The 19,366-nt window shown below is 36.2% G+C and overlaps 1 protein-coding gene across 1 annotated transcript in view; it reads right to left on the bottom strand.

Annotated features, from left to right (window-relative positions):
- The window catches only part of LOC121374208 (methyltransferase-like protein 24), a 34,887-nt gene extending 21,842 nt beyond the window's left edge, over window positions 1–13,045 (bottom strand). The window contains exon 1 of the mRNA XM_041501198.1: window positions 12,651–13,045. Coding sequence (XP_041357132.1) covers window positions 12,651–12,767 — 117 coding nt within the window. The 5' untranslated portion in view covers window positions 12,768–13,045. The remainder of the gene's footprint in view (window positions 1–12,650) is intronic.
- Window positions 13,046–19,366: the final 6,321 nt, after the last annotated feature.

Raw genomic sequence — 19,366 nt, 5'->3', positions numbered from 1 at the left:
TCAGGCAAGTGCTTTACCGACTGAGCTAGATCGCCTCTCTCTCTCTCACTCACTCTCTCTCTCTCTCTCTCTCTCTCTCTCTCTCTCTCTCTCTCTCTCTGTCTCTCTCTCTCTCACTCACTCACTCTCTCTCTGTCTCTCTCTCTCTCTCTCTCTCTCTCTCTCTCTCTCTCTCTCTCTCTCTCTCTCTCTCTCTCTCTCTGTCTCTCTCTCTCTCTCTCTCTCTCTCTCTCTCTCTCTCTCTCTCTCCTCTCTCCTCTCTCTCTCTCTCTCCTCTCTCTCTCTCTCTCTCTCTCTCTCTCTCTCTCTCTCTCTCTCTCTCTCTCTCTCTCTCTCTCTCTCTCTCTCTGTGTGTGTGTGTGTATGTATGCCTGCTTGTCTGTCTCCCCTCTATATCTCCTCTCTCTCTCACTCTCTCTCTCTCTCTCTCTCTCTCTCTCTCTCTCTCTCTCTCTCTCTCTCTCTGTCTCTCTCTCTCTCTCTCCTCTCTCTCTCTCTCCTCTCTCTCTCTCTCTCTCTCTCACTCACTCACTCACTCTCTCTCTCTCTCTCATCTCTCTCGTCTCCCTTCCCTTCTCGACCCCATTCCTCTCCTCTCTCTCTCTCTCTCTCTCTCTCTCTCTCTCTCTCTCTCTCTCTCTCTCTCTCTGTGTGTGTGTATGTATGTCTGCTTGTCTGTCTCCCCTCTATATCTCGCTCGCTCGTTCTATTTATGTTTGTCAATAGTGTCAGCTGACTTAGTAATTCTATGACTGACGTCATACAAATGGGCGTGTTTAATTTAATTGTAAGTAATTGGTTCGATATATATTTATATTAGTTTACTTTATAATAAAATACACGTACATAGTATTGATGACATGATATTCTTTACGATTTTTTAATAATTTATTATTTTAAGAAGTTAATATTTTAATTAGTGTGTGTATTTAAGAACGCACTTTACTGCACGACATGGCTGTTTTCATGACGATTCACTTACTAAGACAGGGCGTTTTACCAATTTAAGGGTAAAAAGCAATGTATACAATATAAATTCATAACATATACAATATAACTTCATAACATATACAATATAAATTCATAACATATACAATATAAATCCATATGGTAGCGTTAACAAAATGTGATTCCAACAGCATGGAATTAATTCTGCCATTAAATATATTTCATTCCAACCTTGTTTTATCGAAAAACCAGATTGTCATTCCAGTTTCGTCTTACAAACACACACAAATTGTCATCAGGCGTTTTCATATGATAATTCATTGATTCCGTCAAAATCGTCATTAAACGCGACATTTGACATTCTAGAGAATGTGAGAGAAAAGCCGCAGTCTCCATGTGGGTTACTCCTAGAGAGACTAGCAGCAAGGGATCTTTTATATGTACTTTCCCACACCTGTTGAAACGATATCTGAATACAAAGCCTAGATCAGGCTACTAACCGAGAGTTCAGTGTTTGTGAACAGAACACACGCAAGCACTGCAAACAAAAGGCAACAGGTGTGAAACATTGTCTGGTATTAATTACTAGTATCACGTTCCCGGGACAGTGAAATCTGCTTAATATAAATTGATACCTGCATTAAGCACCCACCTGTCTAACACGGTCACCTCGGAATAAGGGGACTTTACTACTGTGTCTGGGAAGTTGTTTAATGTCCAGTAATATATATACTACTCAAAAGAATTTAAGGGTCAGACGATATTTTCGACATTATTTTCTGAATGTCAATTATATTAGCTAGACCATAATGTCACGCATGGTATTGTTCCATTTTGACGAAAGTGGGTCTAAGCAACCCATAAATGAATTAAAATCCACTGTCATTGACACTGTCGACTAGTTCTAATGGCGAAAACATGCTTACATTTGCACTTAAATTAGGGCGAAAGCGAAAGGTCTGCTAAGTGCCCATAACTTGCTTTTTCACAAAGCGCTTCATTTTCACGCTTTGCATGTGTATTCCATGTTCCCAATGCTGAATTTCCGTATAATTGGAGCTTGCGTTCGTGTACGGTGCACACTCCAAATTCGACAATGGTACGACGTCAACTGACTATCGAAGATCGAGGAAGGGCTATTGCTTGGCTTCAGGATGGCAATACGCAAAGAAATGTTGCTCTGAGACTTGGTGTCAGTCAGAGTGTCGTTGGCCGACTGTGGCAACGGTACCAAGCAACGAATTCTGTTTGAAATCGTCCACGTTCGGGAAGACCCCGAAGCATTACAAATAGAGAGGACCGCTACATCACCAATATGGCTCTACGTCAACGCACAACCACTGCTCGCCGATTACGTGACAATCTGCGGACTGCGACTGGAACTCGAGTGTCTGATCAAACCATACGCAATCGTCTGAGAGCCAATAATCTACGCTGCCGTCGCCAGGCTGTTCGACCACCACTCCTACCACGTCACAGAACGGCCAGACGTCACTGGTGCACACTTCATCTGCGGTGGCAACGTGTTCAGTGGGGTCGAGTGATGTTCACTGATGAGTCCAGGTTTAGTCTCCAGTTCAACGACGGTCGGGTTCGTGTCTACAGACGTCCTGGGGAGCGCTTCGCTGACGTTAACGTTAGACAACGTCACCGGTTCGGTGGTGGCAGCGTCATGGTGTGGGGCGGCATCTCTATCCACCACAGGACCCCCCTCTATGTGGTGGATGGCAATCTGAATGGAATCCGCTATCTGAATGAGATTATCCGCCGTTGGTTCTCCCAGGCCTTCAGCAGATTGGCGGCGGGGCAGTTCTGCAGGATGACAATGCCAGACCCCACCGTGCCAGGGTGGTAACGGACTTTCTCAGACAAACAGGTATCGCCAGGATGGATTGGCCAGCATATTCGCCTGACTTGGCCCCAATAGAGAACGCCTGGGACGAATTAGGCAGGAGAGTTCGGGATAACCATGCCCCTCCGGCCACCTTCATGATCTGGGTCAACTTCTTATGGCAGAGTGGCAGGCCATTCCCCAAGAGTTCTTCAGACGTCTGATCAACAGCATGAGGCAACGATGTGTCGAGTGTATTCGCGCCAGGGGTGGATTCACACACTATTAAACGAATGTTCTAATGTGTAAAATCCATGTTTGACAACCTTCAACTTTGACAGCATGTCATGTGACTTTCTTGTATACAGTGACGTTTATTTGTGTTTTTTTGTAAATATGGAACAATAAATTAAATTTTTGGTGTAGTTTACATCATCAATCTAATACACTCTGAAACTTATTTGGTTATAAATTTTTGACCCTTAAATTCTTTTGAGTAGCATTCGGTGTATGTTTTATTATAGAACCCAGGATTAACGCTTTGTCGGCGAAAGGTATGTCCATAAAAATCCATATATAGATAAACCTAGAATGAATGAATGAATTAATTAATTATTTAATTAAAGAAAGGAAAGAATTAAATAATTTATGAATGAACGAATAAATGAATGAATGAATTAATTAATTAATTAATGTTTAATGTTTAACGACACCTCAGCACAAAGAATGCATTGAATATTGGGTGTCAAACAAAAACTTATTCAAGCGGCCATGTTACCTTTTGTTTAGCAGTATTGTGAGGACATATCACAGATCTAAACCATCAGAGTTTGACCTGTATTAACGAACCACCTGTCTTTAAGTCAACATTTTCTAAATGACTGCGTAACTCCGATTTATCTGTACGCAAAAGGTACACAGTAACCATGGAATTATTTAACAATTATACTTGGGGTTTGGTTAAAACAAACATTCCTATCTGTAGTCATGACAACCTGATGTCAAATCGAGTCCAGTGTTTTAACGTGCACGTTCTGCGCAGTCTGTTACGGTAGTACTCTATACCAAATAGCATCTCGGCTGGGTCAAAGTTCGAAGTGGTTTAGTATATCTTAACACTGTTAACCATGGGATTTTATTTGGTATAGGGACTCCAATCTATATATAGTACACGCCTGTCATAGGCGCAGGTTCTGACTACTGCCAGCTCCGTCGAAGACACTGGGCAAAAATATCGAGAGAACACAAATGATATGTACATTATGTAGCTAACATTAATGAGATTGAGAATGTGTCCACGATATGAAATATTACGAATTTGTTTTATTAAAAATTACAATTTCAACCACCCCAAACTGATACAACTCTTGACAACTGAAAACAATAAGAAGATAAACAATCTTGGCTAATTCTCATGATAGGCGAACCGATTTAGAGAACAATTACTTGTACATACATAATGATTCTTATATTAGTTCTTTGTATGTATTTGCCTCCACCACTGTTCCGCACTATTGTATATATTGATTTTTTTCATTGTTATAATGCTGATAAGTTAATGCAACAAAAGAACTTGAACTTGGATATTGATAGCGCTGTATGTACTGTTGTACTAATAACGAATCCAGGGCCTAGTCGGGGTGAGGGTTCAGAAAAAATATACGAAAAAGTTCTTTTGAAAAAAAAATCTTTTTTTTTCTTATTGTTTTTGTTTTTGTCTTGCTGCAAAAGACTTTTCCCCCCGTGTGAACCCTTAGCAATATATTTTTATTTATATATTTTATATATATATATATATGGTGTATATATATATATATATATATATATATATATATACACATACATATACATATACATATACATATACATATACATATACATATACATATACATATACATATACATATACATATACATATACATATATATACACATATATATATATATATATATATATATATATATATATATATTATGATGTATGCAGTAATGCCTATGGCTAATTTCTGGCATATAAAGAGGGCTTAAATGCAATATACGGACATGCTTTAAAATAAAAATCAAGGAAAAGTATATTTATATTGATATCAACATCGTAGAAACGATATCTGAAATGGGGGGGGGGGCAAAATCTCTAGTGGAGGGGACAGTCTCTATTCAGGGGGGAAACAAGCAAGATTTATTATTTTTCTATACAGAGGACAAACAAACTTTACATTTCCATAATTGCCCTGTTCTCATGCAGAAATTTACTCATGTAAGTATATTTGCGTATGGGTTATATTGTTTTGTTTAACGACGCCACTAGAGCACATTGATTTATTAATCATCGGCTATTGGATGTCAAATATATGGTCCTTTTGACACAGCCATAGAGAGGAAATCTGCTAAATTTTTTCATTAGTAGCAAGGGATCTTTTATATGCACCATCCCACAGACAGGATAGCACATACCACGGCGTATGGATTATAAATACTCCCATGAGCAAAAGTATATTTACTTTGGTTAACAACATCCGACATAAGTACTCTACCTAGTGATAGAAGAGGGAAGATTTTCAATATTACTTTAGCGCAGGTCTTGTTCTTGAATTAGCTCTTTTTTTTTCTCTTTTTTTTATGAAGGAACGATCTCATGACTGGTGAAAATACATTGCATAGGAAACTTTTGATAATGATAAATAGGTTAAACATTTTCGAATGACAAAAGAAACATTATATTTTCTTTGTGAAGAGCTTTTCCCCAGTCTGTCCGAACCTGTTACACCTATCTATATATATATATATATATATATATATATATATATATATATATATATATGGTATCTAAAGGCCAGTCATGTATTATTCTATATATAGCACACACTGAGTCTGTGACATGACGTAACAAGTCCAATTTGCTTACCGTGTCTAAAAGATTTATAGTTGTGTGTAAGCACGATCAGGCTATTGGACCTGTTTATTTAATGGCGACCTCTGGCGGATTAGTATATACGTGGTACCCTATTAAACAATTACATCTCTCCTTTTCGTCTTGAAATGTATAGTCATTAAGCCCTTAAACCATTACAACGGACACTGCAGCTGTGTTATTGACTGTTATACACAATAACATAGCTTTTATCAAGATGATCGTGTTCATGATAAATTTAACGCGTTCCGACACAGGCCAAGTCTTAAAGGGGCGGTCTCACAGTCACAACAATGACCTACAACATTTACTCAGTTTTCTTGTGAAATGTAAAGATTGGTATGTGTCTGGATACAGCCGACACTGTAGTAAGTAGCTCTCACCGGGTCAAAGGTCCAATTTCCTAGACATTAATATATAAACAGTGCATTAAATATGAATGTAATACCTGTTATGTGTGAGCTATGTAGCATGGCTCACCGTGTGTCAAAAATTGTTGTTTCATGCTAAAGCAATACATGTCACCTACTGGACCCAACACTTTTGAGTATATCCAAACTTCAAGGGTCATAATTCTGTGAAAAAAGGGTAAATCACCATAGGAGTTAAACGTGATCTGTAACAGTACATGATAAAGATATATACAAAATTTCATCTCAGTATCTTCATTGGTATCGGAGATCAAGCGCCGAACATGGCGCTGGATTGGTCATGCCATCGGAATGCCTCAAACAGCCCTACCAAGAGTGGCACTCCGATGGACCCCTCCTGAAAAAAGGAAACGAGGAAGACCGAAAAAATACATGGAGGAGGACAGTAGAGAAGGAAATTCGACAGGGCAGTCTGAGCTGAGGGCTGCTGGCGAAGCTGACAAAAGACAGACAACAGTGACGATCTCTGGTTATGTGCTTCTTAGCACTAAAGGGATTAAGTATATCTTCAGGCGTTGTAAAACGAAAGTCCAGAAAACACATTTTCATATCTCCTAAGTTCAAGGGTCATAACTCCCTCACAAATAGGTAAATCGCTATGAAAGTTAAGCCTGTAAGAGTACATGATGAGGCTACACATAAAATTTCAGCTCAGTATCTCAAAGCCTTCTGTGGGACAGACGGACGGACAGACAGACAGACGGACAAACACCCTGCACCGGTAGGGGACTAATAACTAGCGTGCCAGGTACTTAGTAAGTAACTATTATGATTGAAACGTGTATTGGTTGCCATTCGGGGCGGCGTGTAGCCCAGTACTAAAGCGCTCGCTTGATACGCGGTCGGTCTGGGATCGATCCCCGTCGGTGGGCCCATTGGGCTATTTCTCTTTCCAGCCAGTGCACCACGTCTGATATATCAAAGGCCGCGGTATGTATTATCCTGTCTGTGCGATGGTTCATATAAAATATCCCTTGCTAGTTATGGAAAAATGTAGCGGGTTTCCTCTCTAAGACTGTGTCAAAATTACCAAATGTTTGATATCCAATAGCCGATGATTAATAAATCAATGTGCCCCAGTACTGTCGTTAAACAAAACAAAACTTCTCTCTTCTTCTTTTTTTGGGGGGGGGGGGGGGGGGTCATTAAAATTAGAAATTAGGGGAATTAGGGTATGTCAAAAAGAGCAACGTAACTTGAATGGAGAGATTTTTAATCTAAGGCCATTTCGGCCACATAATTACCTTACTATTTTCGTATTTAATCATTCAGCTTTATCGACAAAATTACTATTTTCGTACTAACAACATTAATACCTCGGACGTGGTCACCGTTGACCGCTCCGGTGGATAAGCTGTCAATCGTGTCCTGATATCTCCAATTAACTCTGTGATTAAAACGTGTATCCCATGGCCAGTTGCTAGGTTGCAAAATTATGTCTGAAAGCTGCACGTATGACTAAACAGGCCGAACCATATATAGCATTAGTCAACGGAAGCCAGATTAAAAGTACGTAATCGGTGGCTATTAATACGTCAAACATAATTATGATATTTATATAACAACTCATTCAAAAGAACCTAATGAAAAACAAAAGGTGTCATCTGGGTGACAGGGAAGTAAACTGACCACTCAGCGGTGCGTTACACACGATTTACATGGTAAATACCGCCAATGTTTCAAAAACATATTTCAGTGGTTGGCAAATAAGTAAGAAATTTGATATTTGGCAGGATGACACCTATGTGTGTTGTTCACGTGGATTTGTTTAAATCATATACTATTTTCCATCACTTATTTGTGTGTACCGAGTATGAATGCAAGCCTGGGGTGTAGTGACAAAGGCAAATTAGGAGTGCCTTCAAAAGTGAAACCTTTTTTCCATATTTAGGTTGATAACACCTGGTTCAAAAACCTTTGAAGCACAAAATGTAGACTGGTTATTATCACTATGTGTGCGTGATTTATCTAGGAAATTGTTTGTTCTCCACTGTCTTGATTTTATGTTAATATAGTGGACAATGTATTATGATTTACTTCCTTGCTATCTCTACAGATACCTTAGTTCCTAAAGTCCATATAATGCAGTTTACATTGCATTACTGTCCTGTACTGTCTATTTCATGGCGTTTATTAATACGATTTGTATGTCAATGAAAACATATTTGCATAGACTTGACATAAAAATTGTATTCGAAACAATCCACCATGAAAATGTCTGTTTATTATACATATTTTCTAAGTTTTTACAGTAACAACAAACAACTCAAGAATAAAAACACTTGACGCCATAATATATATATTTATGCAATGTTTTGGTGGAACGAAGGAACTTTTTGCAAAACATTTACTTGACAGTGGAATTTATAAAAGAAATATGAATCAAAATTAACCTTTATTTTATAACAGTTGCATTAATAATTATTTACAATCTAATTAAAATTAGCTCCACTATTACATGTGGATCTAACAGCAGCCAGTTGGAGCTCATGTCCACCAATCAAAACCTTACTTGCAGAATCATGCCAGTGATTTGAAAATAATTTGAAAATATTCCGAATTATTCTGAGGGTATACGATATGTTTTCATGTGAATTACGAATGTCTTTTAAATCGATGGCATGATTCTGCAAGTAAGGTTTTGATTGGTGGACATGAGCTCCAACTGGCTGCTGTTAGATCCACATGTAATAGTGGAGCTAATTTTAATTAGATTGAATTATTTAATAATACTGATGTGAAAACTAACCTGATGATTCGATTGTCAAAAACATAAATCGATTTTAAGCCAACGACATGGCATGTTTAGCTTCACACGCAGTCGGTTGTCCACATTTGACCGTTATTGTACTTCATATCTATTTGTAATAAGTAAAACTGTTTAAATTACTTTTTTTTTAAATACGATCAGATGCACCGGTAATTATCGAACAAAAACAAAAAACCGATAATATCTCAATAGTTAGAGTGTAACTATGTACAAGGCAAGGTAATTGAAGCGTGAACTTTCGTAAATAAAAATGTAAATATCGTTTCTATATTTTCACTGTGTTTAATTTCAGTGAAAATATTACTGTTACTGTAAAAATATTACATTTACAGTGAAAATAGCTCTCTGTTTTTTACTTTTGTCCCCCACAGATACCCTGTTTACAGACATATCTGAACATGCTCCCAATGAAGAGTGGAACAGATTATGGATATTAAGCTAAAATTAAATACTTTTTTTTTTTAACAAAACTATCACACTATTTTGTACAAAGGTCAATTACATAAAAGAGGGAGGATCTGTGGCTTTGTTTTTTAACGAAACAAACACCATAAAACAAACCAAAACACATAAGAGTATGTATCCAACAGTCTAGAGGATATGAAACTTTATCTGGATGTCTAAATTACAGTAAGTATATTTTGGATTTGGCTGAGAAGCAAATATATTTCGATTACTAGCCGATTAACTTTGGGCAAATTCACTAAGTGTTTACTTCAAAACATCTTCCTTTTTACAAAATATCTGGAATGCAGCATAAGTTTGAAATGTGTAAAAGACGGTTTTTAATTTAATAACTTACATCTGTATATAAAGAATTTTATAAGTAATAAAAGGAGATGAAAAACACCATCAGGTTTGCGTTTGTTGTTTTTTTGTTGTTGTTTGTTTTGGGAGGGGGGGGGGGGGGGTTCTGTAAGAAGAATCAAATCTGGATCCAGGGACAAATTATAAATCTGAGAACATTTGTCAATCAATAGTTTAAGAAAACCATCCTCAAAATTTCTTCACCAAAACATATTCACAAAAGAAATATAAAATTTGTTTCAGCCTCATGTTTACAAAATGAACAGAGATTTTTTTTTTTTTTTAAACTAACAGAGATTAGTTTCAGTCCTGTTTTATAAATGCAAAATGAACAGAGATTTTTAGTCCTATTTTTTAAATTCAAACTTGAAAGAGATTATTTTCAGTCATGTTTTGGGTTTTTTAAATGCAAAATGAATAGATTGGTTTTAGTCATGTTTTTTTAAATGCAAAATGAACAGATTGGTTTTAGTCATGTTTTTTAAATGCAAAATGAATAGAAATTATTTTCAGTCCTTTTTTTTTTTAATAAAAACAAATTTGTAAGAACTTTCTGGAGTATTCTGCGTCGGAGCCCTCTAAGTGTTGTGTCTTGAGTAGTTGTGAAAGGCTTGGCACAAATATTTCTCCAATTAATGGACGAATGGAACAATTCTTCCCATTTAGATTCTGCCTTAATGGTGGTATTTTTTGCTGAAAGGATGTTGCAATAAATGTTGGAACCCTTTCTGATCGACCCAAGTATTCTACCAACATGTCAAATGGAGCCTGGTAATCTTTCTTAAGATTTAAATTTTAAAACACTGTTTAAATGACATTTGTATTAATCCATAATAGGGTAGAACAGATATTTTCAGATCAAAGTTTTCCTAAAATTCTGATATAGTTAAGAAGTTTCTATCTGCATTAACAAAATCTGTAACTTGTGAGACAACCCCACCCCCTTGTGAAACTACCTGGGCTAAAAGATATAATTGTTTCAAACAAGAATTAGAGGATTATATTTTTAAAATGGGATCAGTCAGAAATGTATTAAAAGACGGAGGTTTAATTATAAGAGTAGACTGATTAAAAGCTAATAAACAGTCTTTCCAAAAAACATTTACTATATTTTTGGATAACACAAGAGAAAAAGAGAAAGCCAAAACACATAAGATGATAAACGTTTGTGTACAATGAAAACAAAATGGCACACTTCCACTTGCTTTCTTTTGAAATATTCATAAATTTGATTTAATCCACGTGATTTTAGTCTTTATGTGTGAAAAAAATATTCACTATACCAAAACATTCTTCTTTCACAGGTCGACAAGCTACAGCTCTCTATATTCTGTTAGTTTTATTACTCCACAAAAGCTTGAAAAGGATGAGGGAAATCACCAGGTGGGTTAGGAAATGCAAGGTAAAGGTAGTTAAGTCGTAGTTTTATGGTTTCTGTAGATCTATTATATTTCATGGTTATGTATATAATATATGTATATAATAATAAGTATATTATTATATAGACATATTATATACATAGCCATGAAATATTATATTATATTATATTATAATTATATTATAATTATATTATATTACAAATGTACATTACATTGCATTATGTATGTTGTGTGATGGGTTGTATGTGTGATCTTGTGTGTGTGTTGTGTGATCAGATATTATATGAAAATATATTATTTGCCATATTATAAAGCATACCGGTATATCATGATTGTTATCTTTTCATATCACACCAAACACATATTATTTTATCATATTAAATCATACCATACCATAATTATCATATATTGTATCATATATATTGTATCATATCGTACCGAATATAATATTTTATCATATGATATTATGTCATATAATATCATATTGTATCGTATCGTATCATATCATATATCATATATATCAACTCACCATGCCATATAATATCATATATCATATGATATATCATATCTTATCATATTGTACTCAACAAAATTAATTCAGGTCCAATAGACGTTGAATAATTCTTTTCTATTGTCATATTATCTGTAGCAAGTTTTAAGCACAGATGACTTCGGAATAGTTTCAGTAAAATCTGACACGTGATACACGTACACGTATTCTAAACGGTGGGGTTTTCGTGCCTTTGTGGATTCATTAAATGTTGGTTCGTAACGGAATTTGTCGTTTTCTTCGCTCTAAATTTTTGTTTAAATCATAATTAAGTTTTAGAACGTGCAATAACGTCGAAAAGTTGCACAGAAGAACCTGAATCTTTTTAAAACCATATTTAAAGACAAATGTCAAAAATATCAAGCGGCCCTTAATTAATATCGTTGAGTATATAATATTTGTAGTAAAGTTCGTTCTACCGACTCCCACTTGTAGATAACGTAATTATAATCATGTTCGATATTCCGTGAGGCAACCCCATTCCACAATAAACAGGCTTCGTGTTTTGTTAACGATGTCCGTATAACATGGTTCTACTGCGGTGTGGTTGTTTTTATTTCTTGACAATAATTTTATTACGACGGTAGCACACCCATAGGACCGGATTATAGGAACAGATGATATGTGGACTGTGTCTGGGGCTGGGACGGGGACGGATGAGGGACGGGGACGGGACGGGTGAGGGACGGAGTCTGTCCTTGTCCACTAAAGAACTACACAGTTTACTTTGTTCTTTTAAATAGATAAAAAAAAATATAATCTTTAAAAATAATAATAAATAAATAAATATAAATATAAATATAAATATAAATATAAATAAATAAATAAAAGAAAATAAATAAACAAACAAACTGACAAGACAAGACAAAACAAAACAATAAATAAATAAATAAATAAATAAATAAATAACATTAAATAAACTGGAAAATGTCATCCAAATTATTAACCAGTTTATTCTCTCGGGAAATCTATTAAAGCCATCTAATAAAGATAAAACATGGATGTAGCAGACGACCCACTCACCTGAACCGTGTATATTATCCGCTGTCTTTGCACGCTGTCCGACCAGGTAAAGAGAGCAAACACGAGAAACGAGGCCGCAAACAACACGGCGAGAAAAAGGGTCTTGTTCGACACCATCCTCAGTATCACCGCCGGTGTCGACGTCTGTCGCAGATCTATAGGTAGCACGGGCACACACACACCTGTGCGAGTGTGCGATAACACTAGGTTCTGTTACGGTTTTGTGTTGGGTTTTTTTCTTTTCTTTTGAAACCGAGGTAAAACAACAGCTGTGTCGATGACGGTGCTGTCCCCAATTACAGCTATACTTATATCGACAGCCAGGCCTGTCCCGTTAGGTCAGCTGCTGGTTGGTATCTCACCGATATTGAAATCCGGGGAAAGTCACCTGACTGGTTTTTCCAGCTTACCTGTCCCACTCACCTGTCGGAGTGGCCATTGGCTTTATTGTGTCGGCAGTCCTAGCAACCAGGCCGGTCAATTCAACAAGAACACGCTTCTATGGATTTATATGTCCAGGACGAACAAACAAACAAACAAACAAAGAAACAAAAGAAAGAAAGGAAAAAATATTTATTTAATGATATCTCGGCGCATTTTTTATTTTTTTTTCTAAACCTAAGGTGACTTGGACTCGGTCACTGGCGATGTTAAAAAGTTGTGTCCAGGGTGGGTGTGCTTTCACCTTAATTGCATATAAGCATGTTGAAATAGTTTTGACCGTTGTAGGTAGTTAAACTACGGGTGTTTGATTTCTAGTTTAATTACTAGTATATGGATATTTTGACACTTGGTAGAAAGAGAGATGGGATTGGGGGTGGGGTGGGTGTGGGTTTGAGCAACGAGGGCAGTAGCTGGTCTAAAAAATATGAAAAAGTCACATTTCAATTTTATATATATATTACCAAAAGATCCATTATTACAGTACCCTGATTCTTTTTTCAGTCCCCTCCCTGTTAATTTAGGCTTGGTATGTCACTTGGAAGGAGAGAACCCCAACGAAAATGCACCAGTCACATTTATGGTTATAAACAGAATATGAGAAGAAATAATAAAAACATTTAAGTGATTTCGTATGTCTGGATGTATTCTGGTACGTAATACATAAACCAAAACATAAATTGTATACATGGGTTACGGGTATTCTGTGTTATACAACAACCTCAAACACGTGATAGCAATAACTGAAAATAGATTGTTGCATTTTTAATGGAGGTCAGTATAATATGCATATTATACACACACCATTATCACATGTGATCTGTTCTGTAGCATGCGTATATGTGAATATTATACACACTTCATTATCACACGTGATCGGTATAATGTGTATATAATGATAGCGTTAGTCAGAAATGGTCATGGTTTATTGAACCCACATCTGTTATCAGTAGTTGAATTATTTTAAATCTTGATAGTTCGTATGATTTAAAGGGGTAGTCTCAGAATTTCATATCGTAATGCATAGTCCATTTTTTTTTAAATTGTGAAATGCAAAGATTATTCCTTGATTTTTCACGCCTACAAAAAAAAAATCCATTTTCTACTACTTATAAAACTAATATGACTGCAAAAGCCATTACGGTTGACTGATAGAAAACGAAATTATTTGGGTGTAATTTTTATGTGGCGTGTAATTCAAGGGATAATCTTTGCACTTCACGAGAAAAAGATTTTTTTATTTTTTATTTTTTTAATATTATTATTTGTTTATTATTTATTTATTTTTACTCATATATAATTAATATGGGGTCGAGATTTAGCCCAGTCGGTAGAGCGCTCGCCCGAGGTGTTTGCATTGTAGGATCGAACCACTTCAGATGACCAATATTCTGATTGTGTTTTTTCACTTCCAAACCAGTGCACCACGACTGGTATATCAAGTGCCGTGGTAGGTGCTGTCCTGTCTGTGAGAACGTGCATATAAAAGAGCCCTTGTTGCCAATGTGTTCCTCTAAGACTACGAGTCAAAAACATTACCAAATGTTTGACATCCAATAGCCAATGATCAATAAAATCAATGTGCTCTAGTGGTGTCGTTAAACAAAACAAACTTTACTCTTTTTTTGCATGTTAACGTTGACAAATAACTGGCTGCTATTTCAATGAATACGTGACGAAGACGTTCTTTGTACTGGCTATTTTAAGCCCAGGCTTTTTGAGAAAACTACTGTCACAGAGAGGTATCACATTACAACCAGTCTTGACGCATATCAGCATAACATACCAAATTAAATAGAGAAAAGAGTGGTAAACACTAAGACATTTTTGTGTCTGAGTGGAATTTTAAAAATTAATATGTAGGTAAAAAGAGTAAATATTTAGTTTTTTAAAAGAGCAATGAGACCATATCTAAGATGAAGATGTTATGTTGGTATCGTCAGCAAATAGCCTCGTTACACAGTTTAGGTTATCTACAATATTATTAATAAAAATTAAAAATAATAATAGTCCTGATACACACACACACACACACACACACACACACACACACACACACACACACATATACACAGACACAACTACACACACTCACTCACACACTCACTCACACACTCACACACGCACGCACACACACACACACACACACACACACAAATACACTCACCCGCTCACACACACACACACACACACACACACACACACACACACTGTGTGAATCGGCGAAGCCTTTCTCACATAAGTTTGCGGATGATTTTTTGTCATTTAAGAATTGAACGTGAAATTTTTTTAGTTTCATGCTAGTATGAAACGCAAAACCGCTTTACACACTGTATGAATGGCGTAGCGCGTTAGCGCGAAGCCATTCATACTAAAGTGTGTAAAGCGGTTTTGCGTTTCATACTAGCATGAAACTCAAAAATATTCACGTTCAATTCTTATAATTCCAAACACATAACCATGTCATTAATGTAAACCTCTTTAAAATAAAAAGTGAACTCTATTTTCCAACTATTTACAATTTTATTAACACGAAATTCATACTCAATATTAGCGGAATCCCTATGGTGGTTTCGGCTTTTTCCGTCAATAGCCGAATGAGAGAATGGCAATGTTACAATCATTAATACAATTCATATTAATTTTTTGCATTAAATATCAATACCAACTAGAAACATTTTGAATTCACTAGAAACATATAACGTAAGTAATTTTAATAACTTTTAACCTGTAATAAAAATGTCTGAAGCGATCTATTTTGTATGGTATAATTTATGTGAAGCGGTTGGTGTATGAATATTTAACTAAGAACTATGGATGGGCGCCATTTTTTGATTAGTCCAGATTTACCAATTACGACGTTGAAATTACAATTATAAAATGTTTGAGTGCGTGAAAATTCCATGTGTTGATAGATTTGACATGGAGAAAGTGGTTTCAATGTTTCCGGAAATGGATGAAACAGGTGTGTCGCGAGTTTCTGTGTTTACTGGCCTTGTAATTGTGGAAGTGGCAACACAGGATGGTTTTGGCATGTGTGACTTCAAGTGGTGCGACACAAGTATTCGTGACATTTGACAGTGCCATGCTGATGTTTCGTTTTTGGAAAGTGGAACATTCTCTGTTGTAGCTTCGAATTGAAGCTTCGTTCCTGTGTCCCGACATGTACATGATATACCTAGTTTCAAAACCCCGATTCGTTTAAAGATTGGATCGCAGTGGCTATGTGTTGTGTACGTCATACTACAATGCCGTTGAATGCGCGTTACTGCTAATGGTTGGCATGAACTGACTGAATTTTGTTTTTGAAATCGCTTTTGTAAAAGACCAAATTCCATTGGAATTATACACTTTTTTTGGATCGACAAAATAGATTTTTAGCTGAGGGATTTTGAATTCACTATAAACATGTAACGTAAGTAATTTCAATAACTTTTAACCTTTAATAAAAATGTCTGAAGCGACCTATTTTGTATGGTATAATTTATATGTGAAGATTTTTAGATGTTTACAAGTTTGACAGCAGACGATTACTGTTTGATGTCTAAAAATAGAATCTCAAGGAAATTCCTCGGGGATTCCTTTGTTGACATAATTCATAAAGTAGTTCCGGCTATATAGCCAAAAATAGTGCTAAACTGAGATTCATGGTGCTATGAATGCCAGTTTTTATCATCACATGATACGAATTTGACCAATCCAAGGGTTTATAATAAAGTGATTTTTTAGAGATTGGAATTATACTCAGATGAATGTAAAAGGAATAAAAGACAATACTTATAATTAAATTTGAAATTTACTTACTGATAATAGTATAATATTTTCATATATTTACCATTTGAGACACCCAATAACCGATGTGTACATTTGTGCTGGGGTGTCTTTATGCATTCATTCATTCATTCATTCATTAAAAGCTCATATTTTATTTTAAATTAGTTTTTGGTTAAAACAATAACGCTCATTGAGACAACTTACCAATATAAAATGACGTCATCAGGTATGACGTTCCCTGACGACATAATGTTTACATTCATCGAGAAATGAACAAACTCGCGTTGCTACGGCTGGACCTATGGGGTGACGTTTCATGAAATTTTATTATATATATATATGTATATATGTGTGTGTGTGTGTGTGTGTGTGTGTGTGTGTGTGTGTGTGTGTAAATTTTCTTTATGAATAACTTCACACAAACTAATTTTACGTTTATTTGATTCACTTCTTTAAAAATCTTATAAAATCGGCGTATCTACAAACTCTGTTGGCAGCTAGATAGGGCTGTCGGTTACAGACCAGTAGCACAAAGAAAGCAAACGTGTCACCAACATCTGCCTGGCGTATCGTTACTGTGTGTTTGTCTCTACTGAACGCCAAGTTCCTCTAAAGATTGTCCAATAAAAAGATACTTAAAAAAAAAAAAAAATTCTACTAGTAAATTATTTTTTATTATTACTTTTTAGTTTTTTTTCGGGTATATATTATTTGAAAGAATAATGTTTACATTTCAAAGCAATAGTTAATACAATAATTTTGGCAGGAGTATGCATTAGGCAATTTTGAGAGTCTCCAGTTTTAACGTTCATTATACTTATTATTGACCGAACTAGAAATGGCGCTACATATATCGTGTGAATATTATTGATCTACTATTGACCATTTAGCCGCCCGTCCCTTTGTAATAAATGATGAATTAGAAGTGGCAACAGGTTTAAACTTCGGATACAATCAACGTTATTGAAAGGCACATTGCAATATATACTGGACTCCATTAAAACACATACCACATCCTTGGATATACCAGTCCGGGTGCACTGGCTGGAGCGAGAAATAGCCCAATGGGCTCACCGACAGAGGTCGATCCCAGACCGACAGGGATCGATCCCAGACCGACCGCGCATCAAGTGAACGCTTTATCACTGAGCTTTGTATAACCGGATGTATTGTGGTAGGCAATAAATAACCCAAAAATTGTATACAAGGTTTAGAGTAATTGTGCGTTTTATAACAACCTCACTTCTTGCATTTTGATACATGGCTTATTTTTAAAACGGCGCGCAATGCAGTACGTAATGTTAAAAAAAAGCTTCACCAATGAGAACTTACTACCAACAATGGTCGACTGTGTCATCAGTAGATAACAACTGCAACTTGGTTGGTGCGTTTTCAATGGAATTCAGTATATATTGGGTGATTTGAAAAAAAACAAACAAAAAAACTTCCAATTTTTAAAGTTGAATAGCAGAAAATTAATATTTTGCACAAAAGTAGTTTATTACTTTGTGCATTTTGATACATGGTTTACTTTTAAAACAGCGCGCAATGCGATCAATACGTAACACAATAAACTGGTTTTGTGTATATACATGCCAATCCTGCATTATATTCAATTAAGGTTCAAGCACGCTGTATCTGGGCTTTCTGTCCAGGACAGTACGTTAGTTGTTAATGGTTAGTGGTTAGTGATATAGAGAGAAGAGGGTGTAGTGGTCTTACACCTACCCATTGAGTCGTTAAAACTCGCTCTGAGTGGCAGCCGGTTCTGGGCTGCGAACCCTGTACCTACCAGCTTTATATCCGATGGCTTCACCACGACACCACCGAGGCCGGTGTGTCGTAACACCAGTTATTCACCATGTTCTTAGCGAACGAACGACAAAGCGCCTGAGATATAAATAGTTATTTACTAAATTAGTAAAAAATAAGCATTTTCTTTATGCTGTGTGAACTGCTTGAAAACGGGAAATATTGGAAGTTGATCGGTTACCACCTGTTTCAAAACAATAAACGAATGTCACAGACTGCAGTCTTAAAATAAAATGCTTTCGTCTGTCACTCGAGATAGGCCTACAGGTTCGAAAATTTGACAAGGTGCCAAAATACGTGTACGGGCTCCCATTTTTAGTGTGTGGTGGGGGGGGGGGGGGGTGGAGACTTGGGGGCAGGCTGGGTTTTGCCTTATTTAAACGAAAATGCCCGAATCTGGATAGCAATATTCATTCGCATTAATATTTCTACCAAACAACTATATAGGGGTGCAAACTAATCACTACGCATTTTTACATGAATTGCAACTAATTTTGTTGGTAGAATGATGGAAATACATGTTAAAAAGGTCTCAGGTTAGCACATTTTACCCGAATGTTTCCATAATTTTTTTCCCGAATTCGAGGATGTACTCCTGCACTAGGGGGCATTTGCTCTCCACTCCACCCCACACCCCACACACACCCCTGCCTTGCCCTTGAAAAATATGTTGTATTTCAAGTACATGT

This window comes from Gigantopelta aegis, chromosome 6, assembly GCF_016097555.1.
Source record: "Gigantopelta aegis isolate Gae_Host chromosome 6, Gae_host_genome, whole genome shotgun sequence".
Taxonomy (NCBI): Eukaryota; Metazoa; Mollusca; class Gastropoda; order Neomphalida; family Peltospiridae; genus Gigantopelta; species Gigantopelta aegis.
This window is presented reverse-complemented; position numbering and strand designations above follow the sequence as displayed.